Genomic DNA, 15,034 nt, shown 5'->3' on the forward strand with positions numbered 1-15,034 from the left:
TCATTTCAAATATAAGCAAAGTTGGCTGTTCACTAAGACTATTCCAACGTTTCCCACTCCTGCCCACTGTGGGAAGTGTCAGCATGAATGAATTTGTACACAGGCCAGTTAGGGATTTGTCAAGTTAGCGCAGCCTGGTTGTTAATCATCACTGTGATGAGGGTTTGTGACCTGACCTTGACCTTGAGTTGGCCGCAGGGCTTCCTCGGCCGACAGAGAAATGGTTTAGTGAGAAGATGCGAGTGTTTGTGATGAAAGTTGTTATATTCATCTGTTTTTACTCAAAATATTGTTCCAGGTTATCATGGCTTACCATGGTACCTCTGTTTTCGCATGCTATGCTTTTCATATGATTCTCGTATGATTCAGTGAAAACGTTTTCATATGGCGTCTCAGTTATCTCACATTTAACATGGCACGTGTCAAACTAGTCGACCTTTGTGCTTTTTTTTTTATTGAGTACGGTTGCAGAATAACCTACAATGGGGCCAAATGAAGTTGTAAGAGCCAGTACCTTGATGAAGAAGGTGAGAAACACTATCAAATTCAAGAACTTTTGTGCAAAGTAAGACAGTACCCCCCACCCTTCCCTACAACGGTCTTCAATAAAGGTAAAACTGATGTTAAATATTTAGTGATTCATTCTATTCATTTATCCATTATTTATACATATTTTGCATTGTTTCCTGTAGGTAAAACAATAATTATTCTTTCTAAAATGAGCTTTTGTTAATATTTTGGGTGTCTGGAATGGATTGATAGAACTTTATTTCCTATTGGAAAAAGTGCTTCAGTTCTTTTGGAAGAAATTCCCAACATAAACCACTGTATCTGTAATAGTAATCGCTCCCCACATTGTGCTTAAAATTTTGTATCTACACTCTATTACGGTTTTTCAAAACTACATTAACTCATTCAATCCCAGCCATTTTTTTTTCAAAGACAGCGACCATTTTTGACAATCTTGACTGATATTTCAAGGCACACATATAATATGAACACAAATATAACAGTATAAATAATAATATAAAACTCAAAAATAATAATCATCGGCCTCCTGACTGATGCATTATTTTCCGTACGTGCCGACCATCACATTCAATCACTTTATGATGCTATGCACCTTTATTTTCAACTTTTACAAGCACACTGTGGCAACTGAGCACGCCCCATTCCTAATGCCACACATTCCAGACTGTCATACCAGCTGACTCTGGGGGCAGAGATAATTATATCAAAACGGAAAACAGCAGCAGAAGCTGTTTTACGTTCATTCCCTGTCACCTTCGAATAAAAAAGACTCTGATGCGAGGTTCCTTGATTCTTCAGTGTGCTTAGACCAGTTTAGTGGCTCTGATGACATCATGTCAAACTGGTGGAAAACATACTTGGTTGCCCGAGGGATGAGTGGACTCTCTCAAACAAACTGCACACCATGACATTTTCACACAATTATCCCAATTCAGACTAAATCGCAAGGCAGAAAAAAACATTTCCTGTGTAAAGAAGCTGACCGCATCTTTTCTCCAAAAAACAGACACTGCAATTGCAAAATGAGGGAACCACTGACCTTCTTTGCGACGGCTGACCAACAGGAAGTGCTTTGTCCTCATAGAAGCGCCTCATGGCGAACCTGTCCAACGCTTGGTCAGCGCTGCAAAGGTACATGAACCGTGGCGTTATGTTGTTTACAGCCTGCAGGGTTTCCAAGTATCACTAAAGTTCTATCAACATCTGGCTGCATTAAAAAATGATGACTCTCCAGGCTGCTCACTCGCAGGGAACCAGAACAATAAACCAGCCGGGACGGCTTGTTTTGCCACAACAATCACACAGCGGACTCACACGGACCTCCAGGCTTTAGTAGAGACTGGGGGGATCAAAGTTGTTGAATTCCAAGAAGGTGTTTGCTACCTTGCCGATATGTTGCTGTAGTGCATGTAGGCGGCCACCACCACCCCCGTGCGACCCCGGTTCCCCTGTGACACCATGCAAAAGACAGAAGCAACCATCCATAACATTATATAGGCCGGCTTGGCAGGTTTGCTGAAGCAGGAAGTGACAGGAGTTTACTTTGTTGTGAAGCACCACCACATTGTGCAGGTCGCCGTTGAGCCACATGTCGATGGCCTTGCACATACTGCAGATCTTGTCCAGTGGCGGCGCGTGGTGGTCTGGCCAACCAAACTCTAGGACCTGCCGAGCAAAAGCACAGTAAGAACCTATTCCAACGTGATGCTGTCTTTTATCTAAGGTGTTTATACCTTGGGGTTTAGCTTTGCGAGATCATTCCTCAACTCGCTCAGGTTGAGCACCTGCAAATACAATTATTAACGCACAAAAGCGCCTGGAAGAGCATTGGCCTCATGACTCACCAGATAGTGGTTGCTGTGTTTGGAGCGCAGCATGGCCGCCACCTCCTTGAGGTGGGCGGTGTAGCTGTGCTCCTCGGCAGCGCCGGGGAAAGAGAGGGAGATGATCCTTTCTGTGATGTAAATGAGGTCCACCTCATAGCTCTCCTCCATGGCCTGAACCATACTCTGACTCCTGGGAAGGGCAAAGCAGTGAAAACAGGTGACAGCCAGGCACCAGACAGAACGCTAACTACAATCGCAGTGCAAACACACAAATGGCTGCACCACACGTACAAACTTTTTACAAAACAAGTGCCGCAAGGCATGCTAGGAGTGATGAGATGGGAGTGATGCCGGCTCCCAGCATACCTTGTGGCATCTTATTTTAAGTTGTTGCTACCCGACACTGAGTAAACTTCAGGCAAAGGCGAAGAGGCTGCCATGTGGGCTACTTTTTGAATTAGTGTTGCCAGAAAAAGACAAAGAAAAAGCAAACAGATGCACATAGCTAATCTTCTGATGCTTGCCCAGTTGAAGCGTGGTAAAAAATGGGGACATCATGAACAACGGTGGTCCAAATTCTGTCATATGTGTTCAGTCAAAGTTGTCATGATGCGTGTGTGCCATGTACGGTTGGTATGATCATGGTATGTCTTACCGTGACTGCTTTCGCTTTATTTCGGCACTCTTGCAGGACCTTGTGGAGCCCTGGAGGGGGAAATACGACAAATCATAAGTAAACTGCATCTGCTAATTATTACATTATTACATAATGGGGTGTAACAGACCCATGGGCCAGGAGAAGCTAACCTTACGGGGCCTCTGAGAAAAGAGTAGAACTAAATTGCGTCACAGATTTGCACGAGCTAAAGGGCAAGCACAGTTGGATAACAATGCTGGTCAGACAGGAATCTGATCATGTGGTTAAACACACAGGCTGAAGCCGTGACGCTAATCCCGCCCCAGGAGCCAAAACGGGAAGCATCATCTTAAGTGCCCTGACACCAAGCAGATGCTCGGCAGGGTGTTGCTGTTTGCAAAACAAAACAGCGTGTTCGCAGGGTGTGTGCTGGTGCAACATTACCGCATTACTGCATTAGTTGCTTGGTGTTCGGTGTTACTATATGAACTGCATTAGTTGCTATTGTTATTATATGAACATGTAAGATTTTTCTCTTGACATTGTGCCTTTTTGCTTTTTTGTGGGCCGATAAGAAGTCACAGAGTCACGGAGTGCAGTTTGGAGAGCCCTGCCTTCATTCCTGTGGAAAACGTTTCAGTGGCAGATTACTATCACTGTCCTGCTCCCCTGAAAGACTGAGCACATTCCTCCCCCACGCCATACAACTTACAACACGCCATACAGAGGGGGAGGGATTAAAACACACACAGGCCTGGACTTAACTTATTATGAATCATTGAATCCACATTTATTTATTATTTATTCTTTTTTTTTCCTCCTATCTTGCTTTGTTTTATTTTTACGTGATTAATTATATGATGACATTTTCTCTTGGAGATAAAGTATACTATACCTATCTCATACATTTTGTGTCAATTGTACTCCGAAATCTCATACAAGCCCCCCCCCCCCCCACACACACAACAATGGACGTTGTTGGATTGATGGGAGGTCACATGTTGCAAGTCAAGGTCGACGTGTAAAAGTGCTCACAAACAAAAAGTCTGCTGTTCAATGTGGGCGTGGCTTACCTTGTTGACCAAGTGACCTGTGCTCCACCTCCAAGTTGAACGCAGGCAGGTTAAATGTCTCCGAAAAGAGCCGCTCAGAGGCATAGCTTTTTATTTTGAATATCCAAATAAAATAAATATATCCGTGTCTGGTAACCCAGTGTCCTGCTCAGTGTGGGTTCCCATCCTGGATGCTCGATAGCTACTTTTGCAAAAGTGATGATGTTTTTTTCCCCCTCTCAACTGTCTTCCCTTAAAGTTGTCTCCCTTCCTTGCAGCTACTCCTCCCTCTGTCTCATTATCTGTCGTTATTCCCAGCTCCCCCATCACAGTCGGTCCCTTCTTCCCAAGCCAAGTGTTGACGTGAGCTTCCTTTGCTCAGTAAACATGCGTTTCTGACCGTAATTACCCTTCAGAATGGAGTTCCTGAGCTGAGAATAGCACAACCAACTGGCTCTTTCAGCGTCCTGGTGGTTGTGCAGCTGTAATTGGGAGATGAAAAACTTGAGCTCTTTGTCCATACCTTTGAGTCTGGGAATGCAGGTTCTATCGTCTCCAGAGCCAGGAGCTGATTTTTTAAATCAGGACGAGCTCAAATCAAGAGGAGGTCCAAACAATCTCAATTGTGGTCATTTTGACCAGAGAAAACCCACGCATGCACAGGGAGAACATGCAAACACCGCACAGAGATGGCCGAGGGTGGATGCTTTATATTGATATGTTAAAATATAATGCGACATTCCATCACTTTTTCCCACATACTGTGCTCCAAGAGCAACTCTATGGATTCCAAAGAGAGGGGTGTATAGTACTTCCAATTTACTATTGTCAACTTTCAGCAAAAAACAAGTTAAAGACTGGAAGATTAGAAGGTTCTGTGTTGCTATTTGTAGTCCGAGCATGTCACTTAGCAGCACCGCATTTCCCTCCCGCTTTGTTCTACAAGCATAATGAGGGAACAGCTGTAATACATTTGACCTCATGAAACTGTAACTGTAAACAAAGTCGGACGACAGATACACAATTCATGATGATTGCGCCCGTTGGCCAATATGCAACAGAATCTGCTGTAATTCAATGTTTTCGTATTCGACATGTAAATGGGCGGATACTATATTTATATTATATAATGAAACACTATCTTTATAATATTATAATATATAATAATACGCCTAACAAGCTCCATTTGGTCCAAATCTTTTGGTCCAAAAGACCAAAATAACAAACACAAGAAGTCATTTTCTGACTGGTAATTCACATGATAATGATCAACATGATCATTTGCCATTGATGGCAAAGGCAAAAAAGCTTTCTCTCTTTGAAAACGGTCGGATTGTTGAGCTGCATAAGAGTCAATCTTAACTGTGTACTGCTGCTGTTGGACGCAGTAAGACGATCATTTGAAACTTCTTCAAACATCATGACAGTTATGGAACAAAAAAAGCCAAGTGGTTGACCCAAAAAAATGTCACCCGCCCTGAGCCAGGGGATCCGTTGGATCCGTTTCTGTCACGACAAGGAACAATCCTAGGCCCAAATGAATGTGGTTACTGCTGCCGAGTGTAGTCCAATAACCATTAGACGGCATCTGGGGTGTTTTTCCCTTCAATGGAACAATGGAGCATCAGTTTGTGTAGGGGCGTCAAACGGCGGCTGGCTATGAGATGTTGCGGGGGGCATCCCTCATGACTGAAGACTCTTCAAGAGGACAATGCTGCAGTTCATAATGCCCACCTGACAAAGGACTAACCTCACTTTTTTGGACCATCCTGTTTTCCCCTTATCTAGTGCTTGCAATTTTTGATAGAAAACATGATCTATAAGACATAAATAAGACATAACACACATGTTAGCTTTGGGAGAGTTCCTTCTGGGCAGTGTACTTCCTGTGGTGGCTATTATCTCATCAATGTGACATTGCTGACCAGTTTGGAATACTACATATCTTTGAATGCATCTTCTGAATGCCTTATATTTGCATTTTAATTCATTTTGTTGTTTGTAATTTCGACAGAGTAAAAAAACCCGCGTGGACAAACAAGGGAGGAACTTTTTTTTCTGATGTAGCTCGCTGCTTGTCCACACCCAAAGTCTAGCTCATCATTCGTGCCTTTTCTCCGGCAGCCAGCTCTTACTCCTAAAGTTACTCGCACTCATCTAGAACGGACCCACGTGTCAGTCTGAGTTTGTTGTTGACTTCAGACCACGTGAGCTGCCAGCTGTCCTTCCACAGGCCAGTCAACTGAACACGGCCACCGCAAGTCTGGTGCCTTGCCGCCACCGACGTGCGGCCTGGGAAACATGTATGCAGCCAGCAAATACTTACCGGAGTATCTACATGCTTCAACGGCAGCTGAGGAGTGGGAGGCTGTGGAGAGAAAGCAGACAGTGGACTGCTTAGTCACCGGATAGCGCCGCCACACTATCTGACCTCTTATGTATTTCCAATTATTCATGTGCATATGGATGCAAGATGTTACATGGTGTGTGTGTGTACAGCTGAAAAGGAGTGTGACGAAAGAAAAGCAAAAAGTCCCAATACAGACAGGGAACCATAGGAAAATCTCTCTGTGAAGAGAAGGTTGAGCTCCATAAACAAGACTACAGACTGTTTAACAAGCCGCAGTCGTCATTTTCAAGGGCCCACGTCCAAAGTAAATAAGTGTAAAGTAGTGATGGGGGCTTGGAATGTTCCTAATTTGGTCACATCTACGAAGATGAGCAAGCAGCCAAATTCTTGACAGGATCCTGAATTTCACACTTGTGAAACTGACACAGGATTCAAATGTGTCTTTATCACCGCCATGGGAAAAGGCAAACTGCCCGATGGTGTGGCTTTGCAAACAAGTCCAGGAAGGATCATTGTATTTCAGAAGTCAGGGTCAGGGTCACTGAAAGTTTCCTTAATGCCTCTATTCATGCTTCATGTGTTGTACTCACCAGCTCATAGTTGGTGCCTGTTTGACACGCTGTGGTGACCTGTGAGAGGGAAAACAAGGTTGGTTAGAGGCTTGTTTCAGTTGTCTTGCGTTCAGGGGTGTTGATCTTGGCATGAAAATGAGGTACCTCTTCATATCGGTAGCAGTTTTTAAAATAAGCGATGGGAAATGTGTAGAATGAGCCCAGTTTAGTTCACTATTAAACCTGAGTCCAAACCTGACAAGGGAGTAAAATGTGAAATTTGAGGTGCCCTCAAAACTTTAAAGTTTATTTGTAGTAGTGCTCAATCACCTGCACTTCATGGAAAAAAATGACAGCACACTGTTAAGTTCATGAAAAACAGTGACAAATAAAACCTCACACTCATTTTCACAAAACATTTTCAATAAGTCAATAACAGTCATGATGATTGGACACCACATGATTTATTCATGTAAAGTCGATGGTGCAGATGCAGATGGTGTGTCTTTGACGCTTAACAGAAGGTGTCTGCCACGCTAATGCGTATGATGGCAGTCGACACAAAAGGTAATGATCGTTATTGGATTTCCAAAGTTCCTGTACTTTGTCAAAATGATCTGTGTCGCTGAAATTATGTGTGCATTTTGCTACCAACACATCAATAATGGTTAATAATCACCATACATCATTATGGAGGATTAAAGTATCAATATAGAAAAGACCAACTGTTGTCTTAGATTCACTTTTATCATCACTATACCTCAATAAAGCAAAAATTCCAACCATGAAATTTCCATTTCACCTACCACTAACAATATCAATACAACGGATATTGGCAAACATCAACATTGAGCATCTCTTCTTGTGCGTCGCGTCCTTGCAGAGCATAAGAAGAAAGAGTATTCTGATCCTCTGGTCAAAACACTGCATCGGAATAAGAGCGGCAGTCATAACATTTTCTGATGTTGCATCTTTAAATAGTAGGAAGGCCATCACCGCATGCTCCGAGTATCCATGACAAGCACGGCTCCTAATAGTCTGTATGACTGTCCCGTGGCCGCACATCACTGATTAGGATCCAGCAAGCACAGGAACTTTACGCAAAAACATGAGCTGCAGCAAGTTTGAGCACAGTGAGATGATGTCCACTATCAGTGGCCGACAGGCGCAGGCGGGAAGGAAGCGGACATAATTTGTTCACTGAGAAAACAAAAGCCTAGTTGGCTTTGCGTTGTTGTGTCCGGGCAAATCAAAATACAGGAGTCGTCGGCTCACATGGTGCGTGTTGATACGCAACGTGGGGGTGGGCCTGACAAAGATGACTGACGAAAACCCGAGTCGTGGCCACAAATGATCTAACTCACAGTCGCCATTTAGCTTTTATGCTTAAAGTGCTCTCCGCCTCGCTTCCTGCGGCCACTGCTGACATTCATACATCTTCATGCCCAGTAGCAGCTTCCTTCACGCATCGCATTTTATTTACAGCAGGGCTGTAGCATGCGACATGTTTGTACTGATCCAAAGGTCAAAAGGCGAGGATGATGATGGGAAGAAGACTCGAGAGAGGCCTGATGACAGACCTTCACAGTCAACATTCCCTACTGCGTCTACTCTGACATCCTTATATGGTGGCAGGAGTGGGGCTTTGACAAATAAAAGTGGAGGAATCTCACAGTGACTCAGCCACGTGCCTCGCCGTTGTTTGTTTGTGTAACCCAGGGGTGTCCAAACATTTCCATCAAGGCTTGCATAAGGAAAAATCAAAAACTAGATTGTGATATTGGTGAAAAGCATATTCTTAATATACTATGCTTTTTTTAAAATACACATAATTACTAGGGATGTCCAATATTGGCTTGTAGCCTGAAAACCGATATGCCCGTATATTATTATGTATAGATATTATGCCTATATACCAGTCATGATGTGCTATATATATGTTACTATGGTACACATATCACCTTGTACTTCGGTACGGGACAAAAAAGTCCAAAATTCCAAAAACACAACACAACACAACACAACACAACACAACACAACACAACACAACACAACACAACACAACACAACACAACACAACACAACACAACACAACACAACACAACACAACACAAAACAAAACAAAACAAAACAAAACAAAACAAAACAAAACAAAACAAAACAAAACAAAACAAAACAAAACCTTAAACTGTATTACGGAAAGCAGGAAATGAACAAATGTAACGGTTACTGATTGTAAAAGTACCAGATGGAGGGGTAGGATTTAATAAGCTTGGCTTCTTCCTACTCCTTTTGGACATGTGGAACTGTGAACTGATTTTGGGATGCACTCAATTGTAATCTGATGCATGTTCAAATGAAATTAAACCATTACCATAACCATATATCGGGCCGATAATTATCGGTAATTATCGGTCGTCCCTAATAGTTACAAAGCTCCTTGTCTTAATGTTGACTTTATTCCCATATTTTGACGTTGTTCTCGTAATAGTATAACTCCCAGCAATGTATTTATACATTCTTTTAAACGAGACGCAAACGATGAATGGATTTACTTCAGAGCAATTTTAAGCCATAAAAACGGCCACTTGTCTGATTAGTTCAACTTTATTCTCATAAAATGACTGTTTTATTGGCTGTTTTTGGCCAATTAAAAAAATGACCCTGGGCCACACTTTGGACACCCTTGGTGAAACCCATTCCCAAAAAATGTGATAACCTTACATCGGTAATGGTAAGAAAAATGCATCAGAGACTTTGACATTTGAATCAGAGAGCTCCTAATCGCATCACATCCTGAGGGGAACCAGCAACCCCATAGCATGGCTCAGAAGAGAGGCCGTGTCATGAGGTCAAGCGTCTCAGCTGAGTGACGGCTTTTCCCCCAGAACCCGCCCATCTTTTCTCCAGTCTTGCTATTCCAGATAGAAATAACCAAGGAGTTGTCCTTCAAATACCCCCCCCCCCCAAGATCGTCTTCAGCCCAACATATATTATCTCAGAATGACAGTCCTTCCACACTCACGATCCCCTAAACAATCCTCCTGCCCCCACAGGACCCAATGCCACATGGATGGCAGCCCGCATGAGAAAGTGAATTCCATGCTCTCTAAGTGGTGGCCAAATAAGGACCGAAGCTCACAAAGCCTCTTTGGAGGGATTTAAGCATCGCTGCCTCTCTGTTTTCCTTGGAGGGAGACCAAATCCATGCAGCGCCATGACAGCAGAGAGCCTGTTCCTCTCTGGTTTGATGTTTTGGCGAGTGTGGATTTTGCTGCACATTCAACTGTACATTCTGTTGAACATTGAAAAAATTGTTCAATCAAAGAGAAGAATAGCAGACAACTGAATGATGACGTTTGGTGGATGACAAGAGGAAGGATTGCCCATGACCAGACTTATAAAACCTTAGAGATGACCAATCATACAAGTAGGTGAAAAATGTTGGCCAATTTTATATGTGTGAATGTTTTTCATCATTGACACATTGCCTTCTTATTGAAACCATTCCACAGACAAGAGTTCACCTCCCAACCACTGCAGTTGTGTGACGGCTTTGTGGTCCAAAAGGAACTTCATAAAGCAGACGCACAGAAGGCTGAGGACCATGATGAGTGGGAAAGTAGCTATTGGATCACGGTCAGGCCGCAGCGAGACACGAGTCACTACTACTTCTACAAAATAGATCTTTAAATGAGGAATTGATGAGGATCAGATGTGCAATTGCGGCTTGCTTTGGACACAGACGGAAAACCTTCCAATCGGAAAGGGCCGCAGTGGCGTTTCACGCTGTGATTGCATGTCATAAACTTTAGGTCATTTAATCAGGCTGTCAATCGTGGGAAAGAGCCAACATTCACAACATCTTTTTCAACCAAAGCTCTGCTGATGTTGACCATTTGATGGTGCTGCTGATGGGAAGCAAACTTAGAAGACCAGCACCTTGAGATGATGTTGTACAGTGCTCAGATACAGGATGTTCTCCCTCAGTAGACCACTCCAAGCACAGTCAAACCAGGATCAAAACACAAGACGGGATGGAATGTCGTCTTGTAAGGATTCTTTGCTGGCCAACTTGATACACAATTTATTTCTGGCAGCGCGTGTTTATCGTTTATTGGCATTGGAATGCAGAGAGCTGAGTCCACAGCCTCTTGTGTCCTACTACCTTTCAGAAGCTGTGATTGTTTAACATTTAGCACCAACAACCATTTTGAGTACATGATTTGATACAATTCTTTCACATTTCTCTTGGGGGTGTTCTCTAATGGGTAAACATGTAACCTTCCCTGAGGGGAACCCGCTTCTATAAGGGGAGACAAACAGCTGTTCTATTAGCATATGTCTTCGCATTACGACGCACCAGGGAGACACCACTCTCTAACTGTGGGCAAGGTGAGAAAAGGTGGCAAGTTTTCTCTGGAGGTTTTAAAGCAAATTTAGAACAGCGGCAGGCTTTGCAGTACCCAGTGACAGCGCAGTAAAACTGCATTCCTGTCTGTTGTCTGGCCCGTTAAGTGGGAAACAGGGCACACAAGCCGAGTGACCTCTCGACTGCTCATGTTTGACTGCTACCCCTTTTGCTGGCCAAAGGTCAAAGGTAAGTGATTGCCAACATCAGTCTTGTCAGGACTGAGTGGGGAAGGCAGTGGGGGAAAGTGACTAAAACCATGCAGCTCCACAAAGAAAATGATGTGCATATGCCAGTTGGGGGACCATGAGGGCCACTTCAAAAACCCTTTTAACACAACAACACACTCGAAACACACCCTCCTGATATCAAGCAAAATGTAAGCATGCAAATCCCCAAAGGACCCTGAACGTAACTCTTACCTGGACACTGGAGCAACTCGGGTCTCTCTTTCCAGCTCTGTCTGGTTTCTACTGCTGCATTTCCACTGCCTGTACGACACCCACCACCCTCACACCACCTCAGGCGAGGACGGGGGCAAGTGAGGGAGCACCAAATACATATACTTTTGCCCTCCTCCTTAGCCACAGCTCCCCCTTGCTCAAAAGACCAGCAGTAATCCCGGACGTGTGCCAGAGCGCTACTGAACTCGGTGTGCAGCCTTCCGACTGGACCAGGATGCACTCTTTGTGCTGCTGGCTCTGGCATCTATTTTGCCTGCCAAGTAGTGTTCAAACACACTATATAAGGCCAAGAAAGTGGCTCGGGGCAGCTTGGTGCCCAAAGCGAGAGAGTAACTGCATCCTTTCCTCTCTGAGCCCCGTCTGTCTAATTTTCCTGTCTGCACTCCATCACTATCCTCCTGTAGCTGTTGGCAGAGAGAATAACTCTCATTGCATCAACAGCATCATGAAACAGCATTAGAAATTGGAATCTGAATCACTCACCAGCCCCAGGAGTCGATAACAGGTAAATAATATCATGTCACGTTTATCAATTTGTTTGTCAAATTTCAATTTCATGTTTTGTCTTGCAAAATTGCCTCAATTTTTGTACTTTGCAGTTTTCCTTGGAATCTTTTGGAAAGAATTAAGAACATAACCGAAGTACCAATGTAACTGGAAATGCATTTTGGCGAACATAAGGAAACATAAAGACACCCTTTGCACTCGCATTCACACCTATGGCCACTATGGCTGAGGCATGAGTGTCCTAATTAACACCTTTTACATAGAGTCGCCTCTTGTCTGATTTGAAGTCAGAGCTAAAATTTGGATTTTGATGTGACTTACCGACAGGCATCGGTGAGGACAGCTATTTGGGGTACTTCTGCCAATGTGACCAAGACGTAAACAAGCGAGCAGACACAAAGCATCCAATGAGATGGCGGTAAAGGCTCGCAAAAGACTTTATTAGTGTTATGATTATTATGTATTACTACTTACTATTAGTGTTTGTGCTCAAAATGGTGTGTGTGTCAAAGATGACTTCTATGTGGGGGGGGGGGGGGGAGGGCTTTGGTAGTGTAGTGGTGTACATGGTGGACTTCCTTGTCGCTGCTAAATTCCCACCCAATGCACTCTTCACAATCCCAATGTCAAGGTGCTGATTAGACAGTATTATTATTGCTCAGGTGTACCTTGGGCTGGCTACAATAAAAGGCCACCCAAAATGTGCATTTTTGTTACACAGCACAATGCCAAGGAGCGAGGGAGTGTGCAGTATATTATCCAATACATTAAAACCACACATTTAATAGTAGCCTTTTATTCTAGCCAGCCTAAGGCACACCTGTACAATAACCGTACTCTCATCAGCACCTTGAGGTGGATTATCAGATTTAGATAATTTGTGAACAGTATTTGAGAGAAATCTGCCTTTTGTGTACATAGAAAAAGTTTATGAATTTTGAGTTGAGCTCCTGAAGAAGGACTTAAAGATGTATTATCCTTCTCTTAGAACTTAGTTCATGACCTCCAAGAAAGATGAAGTTTAATTAGGCTGTCAGTCATCAAACCGCACCGCGTTATGAGGCCGCCCGTACCGCTTATCTGCCAGCCGCCTCTATAACACTGAAGGGCATCACTATGGAGACACATGTTGACGCCTCTCTGATGCGACATGTTTGCACCGGGGCAACAGACTTGCGTTTGTGAAGGAGGAACAGGAAGGCATGACTTCAGCAGCTATGCAACCATTTTGTGTGTGTGTGTGTGTGTGTGTGTGTTCACTCCTCCCCTGCTACTGCTCTACCTTTTTCATTTTCATGCTCAGATGGTTTTGCTGTTTTCCATGCCAACATTCTTGAGCGGCGCTCACCCCCTCCCTCGAAGCCTGTTTTACTGTTTGTTCTAAGTTTGACCAAAAAGACAAAAACTGCCAAAACAGAGCAAATGTCAAAACTATTTTAAGAGGGTGCACATGCGCACGCACTTGAACACGTTGGTCAGATGCATGTACCCCCATGACAATAATGATGAGGTGCCTCCAATGTCATCATTTACTAGTGGAGGAAAAAGTGGCATTGATATTTTAAATTTATCTCATTGAAAAGACTAATATGTAAATTGACTATTATAGATTAAAATAATAAATGTTGGCCATGTCCGAATCAAATTATTATATTCACGGTAACTGGGGATGGGTAGTCCATAGTGCCAAGTTTTGGAACTTTTGTTTGTGTTTATGTGGTAATACATGTTCATTTATTACTTTAATTGATGGATTCTTCAATATAAGCTATTTACCATGCGATACCATGGCACCTTGGGTTACATCCACCCTGGTTAGCACGTTTTTTGGTTAACATCCCACATTTTTTCTTGAATTTTTCCTTGGCTTGCTTTGACCCGCTTGTTTACCTTCTGCATGTTGCACGCCTCCATGCTTTCTCACTTCCCCCTTCCATCTATGATCTCTGCTGAGCTCTTATCAAATTCACTTCTGCCACCTTGTGGCCATTTTCATGGCTTCAAATAGCTCTGAAAGTGAAATGCATTAGTGGAGGGTTGAGTCATCACCTATTTTTGCCTTTCATGCAAAAAAACTTATGTTGTTGGGATGTGGCGTTCAGGTTTATTAAAACATATAAATATGTTTTTGGTATTGAATTAGTTAATGTGTACATGTTAAAGTGCTAACTGCACATTGGTATGAATGAGAATTCTATACTTTTAAATTACATATACAATTCGCCCAAACACACACATAAATACAGTAGCTGTGCAGAACTGCAGGCAGTAAAATGGGGCTAAAACTGGGTCTCTTGCAATATTAAAGGGCTGCTGGTTTGTATTTTATGGAGCATGCTGTTGACCAGACGTCAAATTAAAGGCTTTCCAGTCACACATCAACACATGTTCCGATGTGGACTCCTTTGGAGATTGACAGGTGTTACCTGCCTATGTAATATATGGACATACTACGCATACTACATATTGACATATTGTTTTGTGTCGGTGGCCCTTTGTTTGTTGATTGTTAACACGGGCTATGAGGAAAGTACAGTACCGTATAGTACAGTATAAAGAGACATACAGTACGACTTGTGCTCGAACGATGACTAAAACTTCACGGCTTTAATGTAAGGGCCGTTTCACAATGCCAGATGACCGCGTGCAGGTTTTGAGTGAGGACGGGAAGCACACAGAGGACATACTACCGGCCTTCAAAATAA

General features: G+C 43.3%; 1 protein-coding gene across 10 annotated transcripts in view; it reads right to left on the bottom strand.

The window, feature by feature from the left end:
• Positions 1-15,034, bottom strand: part of tns1a (tensin 1a) — a 61,957-nt gene that overhangs the window by 21,694 nt on the left and 25,229 nt on the right. For 8 of the 10 annotated variants that reach the window (XM_058052528.1, XM_058052532.1, XM_058052530.1 and 5 more), the window contains 8 exons: positions 6,987-7,025; positions 6,373-6,414; positions 3,013-3,062; positions 2,376-2,547; positions 2,265-2,315; positions 2,074-2,196; positions 1,915-1,979; positions 1,571-1,654 (listed from right to left, as the gene is read on the bottom strand). In XM_058052528.1, the coding sequence (XP_057908511.1) occupies positions 1,571-1,654; positions 1,915-1,979; positions 2,074-2,196; positions 2,265-2,315; positions 2,376-2,547; positions 3,013-3,062; positions 6,373-6,414; positions 6,987-7,025 (626 nt within the window). Of the gene's footprint in view, positions 1-1,570; positions 1,655-1,914; positions 1,980-2,073; positions 2,197-2,264; positions 2,316-2,375; positions 2,548-3,012; positions 3,063-4,067; positions 6,345-6,372; positions 6,415-6,986; positions 7,026-11,780; positions 11,880-15,034 lie in introns of those variants that run through there. The other 2 variants (XM_058052534.1, XM_058052533.1) reach the window with 2 other exon arrangements.

This window comes from Doryrhamphus excisus, chromosome 16 (genome assembly GCF_030265055.1).
Source record: "Doryrhamphus excisus isolate RoL2022-K1 chromosome 16, RoL_Dexc_1.0, whole genome shotgun sequence".
Taxonomy (NCBI): domain Eukaryota; kingdom Metazoa; phylum Chordata; class Actinopteri; order Syngnathiformes; family Syngnathidae; genus Doryrhamphus; species Doryrhamphus excisus.